The sequence below is a fragment of the Sorex araneus genome, chromosome 2, assembly GCF_027595985.1.
Source record: "Sorex araneus isolate mSorAra2 chromosome 2, mSorAra2.pri, whole genome shotgun sequence".
Taxonomy (NCBI): Eukaryota; Metazoa; Chordata; class Mammalia; order Eulipotyphla; family Soricidae; genus Sorex; species Sorex araneus.
Genome location: NC_073303.1, coordinates 135,523,188 through 135,535,978, shown reverse-complemented (window position 1 = coordinate 135,535,978; position 12,791 = coordinate 135,523,188). Strand labels below are relative to the sequence as shown.

Genomic DNA, 12,791 nt, shown 5'->3' with positions numbered 1-12,791 from the left:
GGCCTGGGGCTCCCCTCCAGGTAGTATGTAGGACTGACAGTGGGAGAAGTCAGGGTGCCAGGGCTGGGGTGCCGCGTGGGTTGCCCCTGGGTCACTGTCTACAACTGAAACATAAACCTCTGCCGGGACTTTAAGGCAAACCCTGGGCTTGTTCAGCATTGACCAGGGTCTGGTGTGCAGGGCCCATGCCCGGGACCCCCACACCAAGTACCGAAACAGCTAGAATGGCCTCCAGACAAGCTTCGGCTCCAGCCCCAGCCCTCCCCGTCCCAGTCTCCCACCCTAGAAGATGCAACTGGTACAGGCCAGCAGATCCCCCGCCTCACCTCCCAGCCCCCTCTTGGGTTACGAAGCCCTGGCCCCCAGCACTCCTGGAATCATCCATCTCCGAAAGGAATTCCAGACGCAAAATTAGTTTAAGAAACGAATGTCCTGGCAACTATCAATCTCTCAAATACTTTAGCATAAATTTTGGAGCTGACTTTTAGACACGTCCCCCCTTTCAGTTAACGATAAGAGGTGGGGAGGGGAGGGGAGGGGGGGGGCGGGGAGGGGAGGGGAGGGGAGGGGAGGGGAGGTGGAAACGACCCCTCCAGCTGCCTGCCCCTGCTTTCCCTTCCTAACCAGGCCAGACTAGCCCTCCCGCTCTGATTCCTTCCACCCCGTCCAGTCTTCCTCCTTGAAAGGCATTCTGTGCTGGCTCTGCGTCTGACTTCTGTCAGGAGCAGAGCTGGGGAGGGGGGTGGCATGCCTGGCACCCTCCCCCGGGAGAAGTTTCCATGCCGTGCTTCTCCAGCGGGGACAAAGCCAAGGCCAGGCCCACAGGAATGAAGAGGCTGGTCTCTGGGGGGGAGGACAGGGGCCAGGGCTGGGTGGCAGGGCCCAGCCCCAGGTCCCCGGCTGCTCGGGCACAGGGCTGGGGGTCAGAAACAAGAACAGACATGCAGCTATTTCATGCAGAGCCGAAAGCTCCCGGAGGCTGTGCCGTGAGCCTCTGGGTGGTCAGGAGAAGTCTGTCTCGGAGCCCTTAGTTCCCCTCATTTAAGTGGGCGGCGGCTCCCTCCTGAGGTCCCTTACAGCTCTCTGACTGGCCCCAGCTGGCCCCAGCAGTCTGCCTGCGGGCCTCTGCAGGCGTCCTCTCGCCCGGGCGGCCGGGCCCTTTGGCCTGGCTCAGCTCTCGCCTCCTGGGCCCTGCTCAGCCCTGCAGGCGGCCACCTCTTCTCTGCCAAGCCTCCGCCCTTCCTACTCCCTCAAAACCCCACAGAAAGGCCCGTCTCCTTCACGTGGCCCGTCGGCCAGCCTGAGTCAGGACTTTAAACTCTGCTCTCCAGCGTGCATGAGCTCTGTTCTCAGACAGCTGGGTTCCACACTCTCTCTGGCCAGGGTGGAAGGGTTCGACTTCTCTTTACTCTGGAAGCAGGCTTGCCTTCATGATTAATAACTGGTTTGGGCATCAGGCAAAGGCCATGCACGTGATCTGGGTGGACTGGCGCCACCAGCCCGCCTGCACCCCAGCTGCATCTGCTGACCACACACGCGTCAGAATCCAGTGCAGTTCACCGAGCCTGGCCTGGGTCAGCAGAACATCCACAGGCACCTAAGTACTCACAACTTCAAAAAAAGTAAAACAAATGCTGGGCCTGAAAATGGCTTCTTTCTTCCTTCCTTTTCCTTTTTCTGGGGGGCCTTGGGGGGACATATCAGCTTACTCCTGGCTCTGAGCTGAGAATCACTCCTGTTGGTACTGGGGGGGCCAAACGCAATGTCGGGGATCAAACCTGGGCCCACTGTACTCTCCAGTCCTGGAGTGGTTTCCGGCGCAGCAAGAGCTGTCAGCCAGCCCGTGGCTGGGGGGGAGGGGAGGGGAGTGGCACATGTGCTCTTCTCGGCTCTGGCACGACATCTGGGACTGCCAGAGCCTGACCTGCCTTCAGGTCCGTCAGGGGGATGGGGAGTCCCAGCCCAGCGAGTGCCAGGCTCCGTGCAGGGCGGGTCCCACTGTGTTAGGAGGGAGGGTGGGATGGCAGGGCTCCACGACCGTGCTTGCAGCGGCTCGGGGAGCACCTTTGTCACTTGCACCCAGGGCTGGTGTGGGATGTTAAGAATTGGGGTATCAGGGCCAGAGAGAGAGTAGAGGGGTTAAGGAATTTGTCTTGCATGCAGCCAACCCTGGTTTGTCCTCAGCACCATACACAATCCCCTGGGCACCTCCAGTCACACTCAGCAGTCTCAGGGCTCACTCCTGACTCAGTGCTCAGGGATCCCTCCTGGTGGGGAGCAGGGGACCACATGTGGTGCCAGGGATCAGATCTGGGTTGGCCGACGCCACCACGTACAGGAGAGTGCCTAAACTCCTGCACTCTCTAGCCCCTCACCTGCTTTTGCATCCATTGCCCCCCTGAACCTCCCTCAACCCAATAAGGGGGAGCAAGAGCAGAGGTGGTCAGAGCGGGCTCCGGAGGGTCACTCAGTGCTGTGTGGAAGCAGGAGGGACAGCAGCAAAGCCAGCCAGCACTGCCGCCACCCCCCACCCCCGCCAGCCCTCCCCCCTGCTGCTTGCCGCTGGCCCCAGGTGGGATCCTGGTGGGGATGGCGGGAGCCTCACTTGAGCAAGATCTCGTACTGGCCGGCGAGCCAGGGCTGTGCGTCCTTGACAACCAGGGTGAACACATCCTCATTCTGCAGCACCTCGAAGTGGCCGGTGTCCCTGGCGAGGGGCTGGCCATCTCGGAGCCAGTGCACAGTGGGGAAGGGGTCGCCGGCGATGGCACAGGAGATGAGGACACTCTGGCCCAGGGAGGCTGTCACCGAGCGAGGCTTGCTGATGAACCAGGGCTGGGTGCCGTCCTGGGGCTCTGCAAGCAGGCGAGAGGGCAGCGCTGCAGCCTGGGTGTCTCCCCGGACAGTGGGCAGCGTGAGGCCAGCTGCAGGCAGCGGTCAGAAAGCACACCCTTCTCGGGGCTGGTCTGTCCCTGCCTCGCCCTCCTCCCCCACGGTGCCTGCTGCTCACCACCACCTCCTAAGTGCAGGGACCCCATGTCCTGCACTTGGGTCTAGTTGCTGCTCTTAACTGCAGCGACACCTCCCCCCCCAATGCAAAAAACAGACAACCCCTGCTGCCTGAAAGCTGAACTGTTCCTGGGGGTGGGGTCTGGGAGTGCTGCTACTGTTAACTTACCTGGAGAAGCATGTTGGCACCCCCAGGTCCCACAAACAGACCCAAGGAGGAACGGGGAGCCCTTGGTAGGGGCTGGGTGGGGGCCTGTATGGGGTCTCTGAGGCTATTGTTCGCCTGAAAAGCTTTCGCTGTCCAATTGTTGGGGGTCTGACATGACTTTGCTCCCAGCACAGTGTGCGGTGTGGGTGTGCCATGGGTGAGGTAACCCAGAGAAGGGAGGGAGGGAGCCCCACTTGCCCTAGAGAGCTGGGGGTGGGTGCTGGCCTCTGGGACTAAGGGGGCTGAAGTCCTGGGGGGATGAAAGCAGCTCCAGGGGACTCTCAAACTGCTTTTTGTTTTCGGTGGGGGCGGGGGTCACGTCCTGCTGTGCTCCTGGTTCACTCCTGGCTCTGCTCAGGGCTCATTCCTGGCTGTGCTTGGGGGACCATCCCTGCTGCTGGGGATTCGAACCCAGTTTAGTCATGTGCCAGGCAAGCACCTTAACCCCTGTGCTATCTCTCTGGACCACCTTTTCTGTTTCCTTGGGTCCACCCCTGGTGCCCGTGGGCCACTCCTGGTGAGAGCCCAGAGGCAGGGCGTCTTCCTGCCAGCTCGGGGCCAGGTGGTGCTGTGTGGGGTGGGTGGGGGGGGCTGGTCTGCTCCCTACCCCCACCCCGGCACACCTTGCACGGTGAGCACGGCCTGGCTGCGGGCCTGCCCCACGCTGTTCCACGCCTCACAGGTGTACGTGCCCGTGTCCTCGGGGAACACCTCCTGGATGCAGAGGCTGTGCTGGGCGCCCTTCTGCTCAAAGTGGAAGTCCTCCGACTCCTGGATCTCCTTCCCGTCGTGAAGCCAGAGGACCTCCGGGGTGGGGTTCCCTGCAAGGGGCATGGGCGCGGGCTGGTCAGGCAGGGCTCTGGGCTCCCCTCAGACCCCCTCACACACCCAGCCCAGAGCTCTGCGGGAGGGGAGGGTCAGTGCCTCCGCTCCCCAGTAGTCACCTGCAGGGCTGCATCCGGCAGGGAAAAGCCCCGAGGCTGCTCCTTGGGAGGATCATTAATGAGAAGCAGATTTGGGGAGCTGGTTTTCAAGTGAGACTGTGTGGCTGGCTGACACTCTGTGGGGCCAGACCCCCATGTGGGACATGAGAGTGTGGGCTCTGCCCCCCACCCCAGCCCGCACACCTCTGGGCGGCACAGAGGACCATGAGGTCACTCCCCTGCCGGTGTGTGACAGGAGGAAGCAGCATTTCATGTTGCTGCAAATTTGCTCCGTGGGAAGGGAGGGGGCCCAGCTTGCAGGGGCTCCTGGCGGAGAGGCCCCAGCCTGGGGTCACTGTCAGCTAGTTCCTGGCGGCTCCCTGTAGTTTGCTGAGGTGGGCGCAGTGGCCCCCCAGGGCACTAGGTGTGCACGAGGCTGTGTGGCCTGCAGACTGGGCAGAGTGCCTGAGCAGCTTCGTGTGAGAGGACGGGGAGGGACTGGCAGAAGACTGCCCACAGCCTGCAGGAGCTCCCCCAGGGCCTGGGACGGGCATCCACACCCTCACCCGCCTCATCTCTACTGCTCTCCGCTCAGGAGGAATCAAACACGAAGGAAATACAGTCCGCAGACAGTCAGAGGGCTGATCACCACCAGGAAGTGTGTGGGCATGACCAGGAACCGCCTGCGTGCTCTGGCATGTGCCAGGCGGCCGACGGGCTGGGAGTCGGCTGGGTGGGGACTGGCCTGGCGGCATGCGGGTGCCGTAGGCGCTGCTGCCCGCCTCACCTTAAGCCTGGACAGAGTCAGCCAGGAAAGTCTGCTGGGCAGAGAGTCCTCAGCACATGTGGTTAGGGGCCTGTTTGTGCCTCCAGGAGGCCACGACGTTGGTGTCCGGCATCAGTGCCCAAGCTCAGTGCCACCCAGAAACACCAACCACCCCGTACCTGCCTGTCACCAGGTACGGGGCGCTCGGTCATAACAGGAAGCAACAGGTGAGAGGGAGGGGCTCCCCCAGCGCCTTTGGCTGTGCTGGTTTCCCGTGGCCCCCCTCGCCCCCTGGCCCCGTCACCTTCCCCTGTGCCACAGACCTCGGGGCTGGGAACCGTGCCCAGGAGGCTGCTGGGACCAAGGCTCTGCTCCCCGGCAGGGCACGTCTCTGCCCAGGCAGCCCCCAACCCCGCACACACGCACCTGACACCCGCACCGTCATGGTCACCGGGCTCCCGTCCATCACGCGGAGATCCGAGAGGCCCTGCAGGAAGCAGGGTGCAGCAGCGGACTTCCTGGGAGCTGTGGGCGGAAGGGGCTCCCTCTTGCCCTGGCTCTTCTTCTCTGGGGGCAGACGGTAGAGTGCGGTCTGAGCAGGCACCCAGGGGCCCCTGTGCAGCCCTGCACACAGACAGCAGGGCAACGGGGGCCCCGGAGACCCTGGGGACAAGGCCCATACAGGGACAAGAACCCGAGTTCTGGGTGCCCGAAGACACTTTCCTCCTGGGATGCTAGTGTTCCGTGTGGGTGACGGACGCACATAGTACATGGGACATGAGAACAGCAGAATTCTCCCTTCTGCCGGCCCTGCCCCGGGCGCCTCTCCCCAGAGGCAACCCCGTGTTGAGTCCCTGTTCCTCTTGGTCTTGGTGTGACCCACAAGAGAAGAGGCTTCCTCAGCCATTTCTTTAAGATGCTGACCATTGGGGCCTGAGTGGTAGATAGTATAGCAGGTAGAGCATTTGCCTTGCATGCGGTCAACCAGGCCAGTCCCCAGCATCCTATATGGTGCCCTGAGCACCGCCAAGAGTAATCTCTGAGCACAGAGCCAGGAGTAACCCCTGAGCATTGCCAGGTGTGCCCCAAGAACAAAACAAAACAAACCAAAGGCTCACTGGGTGGGGGGAGCTGGCAGTGGCTGACAGCACTGAGGCACGCTGGGCATGTGGAAATCTCCGGTCTAGTCCCTGGCACCACACAGTCCTCTCAGTGATCCCCAAGAACAGAGCTTAGGAGTAGCCCCTGCTCACTGCCGGGTGTACCCCCCCGCTACCCCCACTCCCGGACAATAAACAACCAGCCACATGAAAGGCAAAGGAAGGGGAAGAGAAAAAGAGAAATGATACACACTCCACATCAGTGTTTCCCAAAGAGGGCCCTGGAGTAACGGGGGGCAGGGGACAGTAGCCGTCAGTGCAACGGGGGCATGGTGTCTCTGCTTCAGAGAAGGTAGACTTTCGGGGGCAGCACCGAGTGATTTTTTCCCTGAAATGGGTGGCAGGAAGTCAGTGGGAAGGAACCACAGACGGCTCCTGCTTTCACTCGCAGCGCCCCTTGCTACTGCTCCTCAAGCGGGAGGCAGCCGGTCCTCCCCCTCCTGGTGGGGAGATGCTCCGTAGCACAGACATGATGCTCGTGAGATGCCCATGTGAGGCCTTGGTGCAAGGGAAACCCACAAATGCCACGGGCCTGAGGTGGGGGGGGGCGTTGTAAAGTGACAATGAGCTTCGTGGAAGTGCATTTTGAACAGTTTCTGAAAATGGCAGGCACACCCTTCCCAAGGGCACCTTCCCCTGGAAAAGCAATCTCCAAAGAAAGCCATGCACCTGCACAAACACTCCAAGCTCCTTATCAACTCACACCCCCTGCAAACCACCCTCTCGTCCGTCAACAGTGGGTGACCAGCCACATGGCAGGTCCCCCTCAGAATGAAAAGGAACAGACCCACGAGCGCCCCACTGACAGGTCCTGTGGCACTAAACTTCTGTGTGAGAGGAGTTGGCCAAAGGGAAACCAGCAATGGGTGATTCCATGTACAGAATTTCCAAAAATATGATGTCAGGGCAGAGCACGGGCTGTGGATTGCCTCCGGGTGAGTGGACTCTATTGGGCCTGGGGAAACATGGGAAGGAGAAATTATTCTTTAAAAATTTTTTTTTTGTTTTGGGGTGACACCTGGCGATGCTCAGATCTTACTCCGGCTTTGTACTTAGGAATCAGTCTTGACGGGACTTGGGGGACTGCATGGGATGCCAGGGATCGAACATGGGTCAGCTGTGTACAAGGCAAGTAAGTGCCTTACTCCCTGGAAAATTTCCACTTTCAAAAACAGCTGTAAAGGTTTGGTGGGTACGAAACACCTCAGGCTGATGTGGTCTCATGCGCATCAACACTCTCTTACTAAAAACAATGGGCAGAATCTCTCTGTGGGGCAGGGAGCACGCCGGGGAGCAGGAGGGGAAACTGGAGCATCTTTCTGGGTTCGGGGGAGGGTGTCTCCATGCTCAGCTCTTCGGGAGACGGGCAGGGCGCAGGCCGGGCGCTCCCTGGAGTCCCCATGCTCGGTTTGCACCCGCCTCCGGAGGTGTGGCTGTGGCACACTTCTTACCGGCACAGACAATCCCATCACTGCCCATCTCCTGTCCTGCCCGTCACCGCAAGCCTTTTGCTTTTAACCTTGCGGTGAATACCTTCCTGCTTTTGAGCATTTTTCTTTATTTCTCTTTTTATTTCAGTTTTTGAGCCATATCTGGCGGTGCTCAGTCTCGTGCTTTGCACCCAGTCATGACTCCTGGTGGGGTTTAGAGGGCCATATGTGGTGCTGGTGCTGGGCCTGAACCCAGGCCAGCCCCATGTGAAACAGGAGTGTTGTCCTGTCACTCTCTGCAAGATCCTTAGCACTTGCCTTTGCTCGGGAGAGAGGGTTGGAGGTGGTAGCACAGCTCTCACTTAAACCCCAGGTGTCGGGGGTAAGGCGCCCTGGCATTTGGGGTTCTGAGCACAAGGTCATGAGTACCAGATCACCTGCAGGAAGCCTGGTGCCCCATTGCAGGTGTGGGGGAGGCAAACTTCCAGGTACTCTGCACACCTGAGGAAGGCTAGCCTGGAGTTGGCCATGGAAAGTTTCTTCTTCCTTGGAGGTTGCGGGGAGGCTCCCCAATGCTCTGTTCAACCTGGCAGGCAGATCTGGCAACTGTGGGCTGGGCCTGGCGGTGCTCTGGGGCCACCAGGGCTACACGTGCAGGGCTGGGCCCGCTCAAAGCCTGCGCACGGGAGACGTGGCCACAGTCCCAGAGTCCTCTTCCAGTTCTGGCGCCTGAAGGGTCACTTTGGTCTTTAGCACTTTGAATTTTTATTAAATTTTATTTTTAAATTTAGGCACCAGAACTTAAAGTACTGTTCCTGATAGGGTTTTATGCACACAGCGATGCCACAGCACAGCCCCCACCAGAGTGCTCGCTCCCCTCCCAGCCCCCTCCTCAGTTCTGAGGCCAGTCTGAGGTTCTGTTGTCTTTGGCCGTCTGTTACTGCCTTACCATTTTCTCTATATCCCATATAAACAGAGATTCTTCTCTTTCTGTCCTTCTCCTTCTAGCTGGCTTCACTCAGCATGGAACTCTCCAGATCCACCCGCATGGCAGCAAGCTGCATGCCTTTGTCCTTTCTGAGAGCCAAGCAGTATTCCGCGCGCAGGTGTACCACAGTTTCTCTATCTAATCATCTGCTTTTGGACCCTTGAATTGTTTACAGGCTTGGGGCTATTGTGAACATAGGATTGCAAGTGTCTTTTTTGAATAAAGTTTTTTGGCCCTTGAGACAGATTTGGTATCAGGTAAATCACTCATCTGATATTATTTTGGTTAATATCTAAGATACATAAAGCACTTGTAAAACTGAATAACTACAAACCCCACAAATAAGCCCATCCCCAAATAGGGAGAGCAGATGAACAGAAACTTCCTCAAAGAAGACATAAAGATGGTTAAAAAGTGTATGAAAAAACTGCTTGAATCAGTTGTCACCAGGGACATGCAAATCAAAACAACGCAGATGCCACGTCACACCAGGGAGACTGGCATACATCACAAAGAGTGAGAACAGCCAGCGTTGGCAAGGATGCCCAGGGAGAGCCCTCACGCAGTGCCGGTGGAATGCTGGGGCCTGCCTTGCTGGAGAACAATCCCGCACTCCTCAGCTAAGACTCAAGCTTCTAGTGGCCCCTGAGTTTTTATCTGCCAAAGTGGAAACAGAGAGGGGTTTGTCACAGGGCGGTGTGGGCAGGGCCTGGGAGGGCCTCGAGGTGCAGGGGTCCCCGACCCCCAGGGGCTGCAGAGCTCAAGGAGCAGAGTAGGGCAGGTGGGCAACTGCGCCGAGAGGGATGATGGGCTTCAGGCCCCCGTGCACTGCTCCCAGCACCCCCCCCCCCACACACACACATACATTGCCTTTGAACAGGGAGGCGTCCTGGGGATCTTGGCTTGGTGGGTGCCACAGAGGCGGGCTGGGGATGGGGGGCAGCGCAGCCAAGATTCGGACCCAGCCTGTTGCCTGGCGGCCGCGGCCAAAGACCCTGGCGGCCTCGGGAGAGTTGAGGCATTTCCTGTCTTGCAGACTGAGAAGGCTGCAGGACAGAATGTTTCTCTTCTCCAGATTCCTCCCTTCCCGCCTCCCTGGCTGGGCCAGCAGCGCCCAGCCTCCCAGATGAGCCCGTTTCCTGGGCTGCCCACTCCTCACCCCAGCCCTTGGCCTTCAAGTGAGCGGCGCTGCCCTTCCTCACCCCCCTCTCCCCCCCCCCCGCGGGGACGCTGCTGCCAAGTGCAGATAAAACACCCTGGCGTGGGCACAGCCTGTAGAGGGCAGCCCCGGGGTCGCTGGCAGCCTTGGGAAATCCTGGATCTGACTGCCACTTCCTCCTTGGCGGGAGCATGCACATGCCAGCGTGTGTGCATACGTGTGCCACATGGAGGTGTGTATTAGCACTGTCACAGCACTAGGCATGTTTTTGAAGAGCTGACCCATGAGAATGCTTCGTGGAACCCTCTGGTGTCTCACCCGTGCCCTTAGTGGGCAGGTCAGCAGGAGAAGGCTGGGACTGGGCCTGACCACGGCAGAACCCCATGCAAGGGACCCCTCATGGGTTATTCTAAGGGTCCCAGATGGTCTAAATCAGGAGCAAGCTTTCCCTCGCTCCCACCCCTGCAGGCATGTGTGTGTGTGTGTGTGTGTGTATGTGAGAGAGAGAGAGAGAGAGAGAGAGAGAGAGAGAGAGAGAGAGAGAGAGAGAGAGAGAGAGAGAGAGAGAGAGAGAGAGAGACGCCAGGCAGAGCTGGAGGAAGCAGCCAGGGCGGCCTCTCTCTGGGGTCCAGCGCTGACCTTGGTCTTTCCTCCCCAGCCGGGGGCTGCAGGCATGAGGAAGGAACGCGCTGAAGGGGGAAGGCACAGGGCGGCCCTGCTCAGACCTGTGGTCTGGGGTCATGCTCGCCTTGAGGGAGTGTGAATCCAGAGCAAATGACCCAGACACCTTGCCTTCTTCTGGTGGGCGGGGGCGGGGGGGGGGAAGCCAACATCCCTATTGCCCCTGGAGGGGAGGGAGTAGCTGGGGTGGACCCCAGTGTGCGGGCACTGGTCTGAAAGAGGACAAGAAAAGTAGCTTCAGTTGCAGCCCCGGCCCACTAGAGGAGAGCGGGGCTGGGCCGAGGGAATGACGTGGAGCACCCCTGCCCCTGGTTGCACCGAGGGGACCCACTGGATGACCCCCAGGACAGACTCATTGCTGGCTTGTCGTCCGGGTCCTTACAAGGGAGACAGAGCGAGAGCCGAGCAGGCGTGGCCGAGAATAACAGGTGCATGCGTGCGTGCATGTGTGCGTGCGTGCATACAGATCTCACTTCATTTCAAAGACCAGCAACTCACTTGGGCGTGTCTGCAGCCCACCAGCACTCACCAGCTGATTTTTTCGGGGGGGGGGGCGAGGTTTTCATACCTGGCTGGCCTCAGGGGCTACCCCAGCAGCTCTGTATTCAGGGGGTGCTCTCCGTAGAGCTGGGGCGGTGCCAGGAGGCAGCAGTGTGCGGTGCCATGGGTGCAGAGCAAACCTCAAACCCGAGCCTCTCCTGGCCCGAGGCAGCCGGACATGGCCCCGGGCCACAGGAAACGCCCCAGGCAAACTCCTATCCTAAGCCTCGCTCCTCTCTGCTGCCCACAATCCGGCTGTCAGTATCGATGACGCTGTGATACGGATGGGTTCATGGTGGCATCAGTAGCGGAGTGTGTGATGAACATGTGGAGCGTCTAGATGGTTTACAGAAACACCGTGGGATTAGCGGGAGCCGCGTCTCGCACACACGAGGGGTGTGCAGACAAAGGCTTTGCGCCTTTCCTTGCCCAACCCACCCTCTGACTGCGCAGACGCAGCCCGACCTGAGATGCCGGCAGACGCAGTGGCCTTTCGACAGTGGCACTAGGTGGGAATTCACACCTAGCTACCCTGGAGACAGCATCAGAGCCAGACTCTCCGACAGCCTTGGTCTGTCACCACTGGGTCCCTTGGCCACCCCATGGACAGCAGGCAGCAGGGGGCAGGGGCCCAGAGGAGGGCAGGCCCTTCCTGAGATCCGGAGGCTGAACCGGCTCCACAGGGCTGGACTAGGTTCCCTTGGGTCCCCCGTGGCTGTGCCTTCTGTGGCTCTGCAGAGCTGGCCCCGTAAGGGCCTCTGTGCTAGGGTCGGGGAGGACTGGGCCTTTGCTCTATGGCCTAGGGGTAAAGATTTAATGTGAACTTCAGGGGCTGCGCAAGTAGCTCAAGTGCATGGGTGAGACCCTGGGGGCCGTCCCCAGCTTGGGATCTCCCCACACGGCAACCCCAAGGCACCAGCCCCACCACCAAGTAAGTGGACTGATGTGTGGCCCTGAGCCTGGGCCGACTGGCCCGTGGATGTCCATTCCCTTATTTGCTTCCCTAAGCAGAGATGAGGGAAGACCAGAGCTATGGCTGAGAGCGCTTAGAAAAGCACTTGGTAGACAGGAAGGATGCTGCCAGTGGGCTAGGCTGCCTTGAGAAGGAATATGGGGAGGGCTGAGTGCGGAGTAGGGGGTCAAGAGACATTTGCTCCTTGGTCACTCATGGCAGAGCTCTGCCTGGCATGCATTGGCAGTGCCCGTGTTGGTGGTATTCAGGGGCCCTGGGGTGCCCATGATGGAACTCGGGGCTCTGAACACACTAAGCACGTGCTCTGCCCCCGGGGCCCACTGCACAGCCACTCCTGTTCTGTTCTGATGCATCACTACGGTCGGGGGGGCCTTACGCATGTTTGTGTTTGCTCTACCACTGAGTCCTCCAGGTCCTTATTTATTTATTTAGTAATTAATTAATTTATTTATTATGCAGTGTCAGGAATGAAACTGGGTCCAACCGCGTGCAAGGCATAGCCTTCTGGTTAAGGCTTAGCCATGCAAGGCTTACCAACTTAACCCTGGACTAAATCTCTGGCCCAGAAATCGTTTTCAGACAGTTGCTGGTTCCAAACTTGAGCATGAAGTGCTTGCTCTTCCGAAGCAAAAGCATGCAACAAATGCCACCCCAGGGCCCACGTCTGGGAGAGGCAGCTCCGGGCAGGGAAGCGGCGCCCACAGACGGGGGTAGCCTCCAAGGGGTGCATGGCTCTGTGAATGGCACAGACTGGCCTTTCTAACCAACTCATTTTTCTCATTTCAGAGCAATGTTCCTCATGACTGGCACTAACTTGCCGGGCTGGGCCGAGGGGCAGGGCACGTGCACGGTGTGGGGGAGGGGCTGGAGCGCAGCCCCCACAGCACAGGCACACCACGGCCTGTGCCCCAGGACCACCAGGGACGGCCCTGCTGGCTCCCGAGCAGCCCTGGT

At 59.6% G+C, this 12,791-nt stretch overlaps 1 protein-coding gene across 1 annotated transcript in view; it reads right to left on the bottom strand.

Annotated features, from left to right (window-relative positions):
* MYLK (myosin light chain kinase) overlaps positions 1-12,791 on the bottom strand; it is a 285,085-nt gene that overhangs the window by 80,966 nt on the left and 191,328 nt on the right. The window contains exons 12-14 of the mRNA XM_055127484.1: positions 5,333-5,473; positions 3,841-4,038; positions 2,606-2,855 (exon numbers count right to left, since the gene is read on the bottom strand). Of these exons, the coding sequence (XP_054983459.1) occupies positions 2,606-2,855; positions 3,841-4,038; positions 5,333-5,473 (589 nt within the window). The remainder of the gene's footprint in view (positions 1-2,605; positions 2,856-3,840; positions 4,039-5,332; positions 5,474-12,791) is intronic.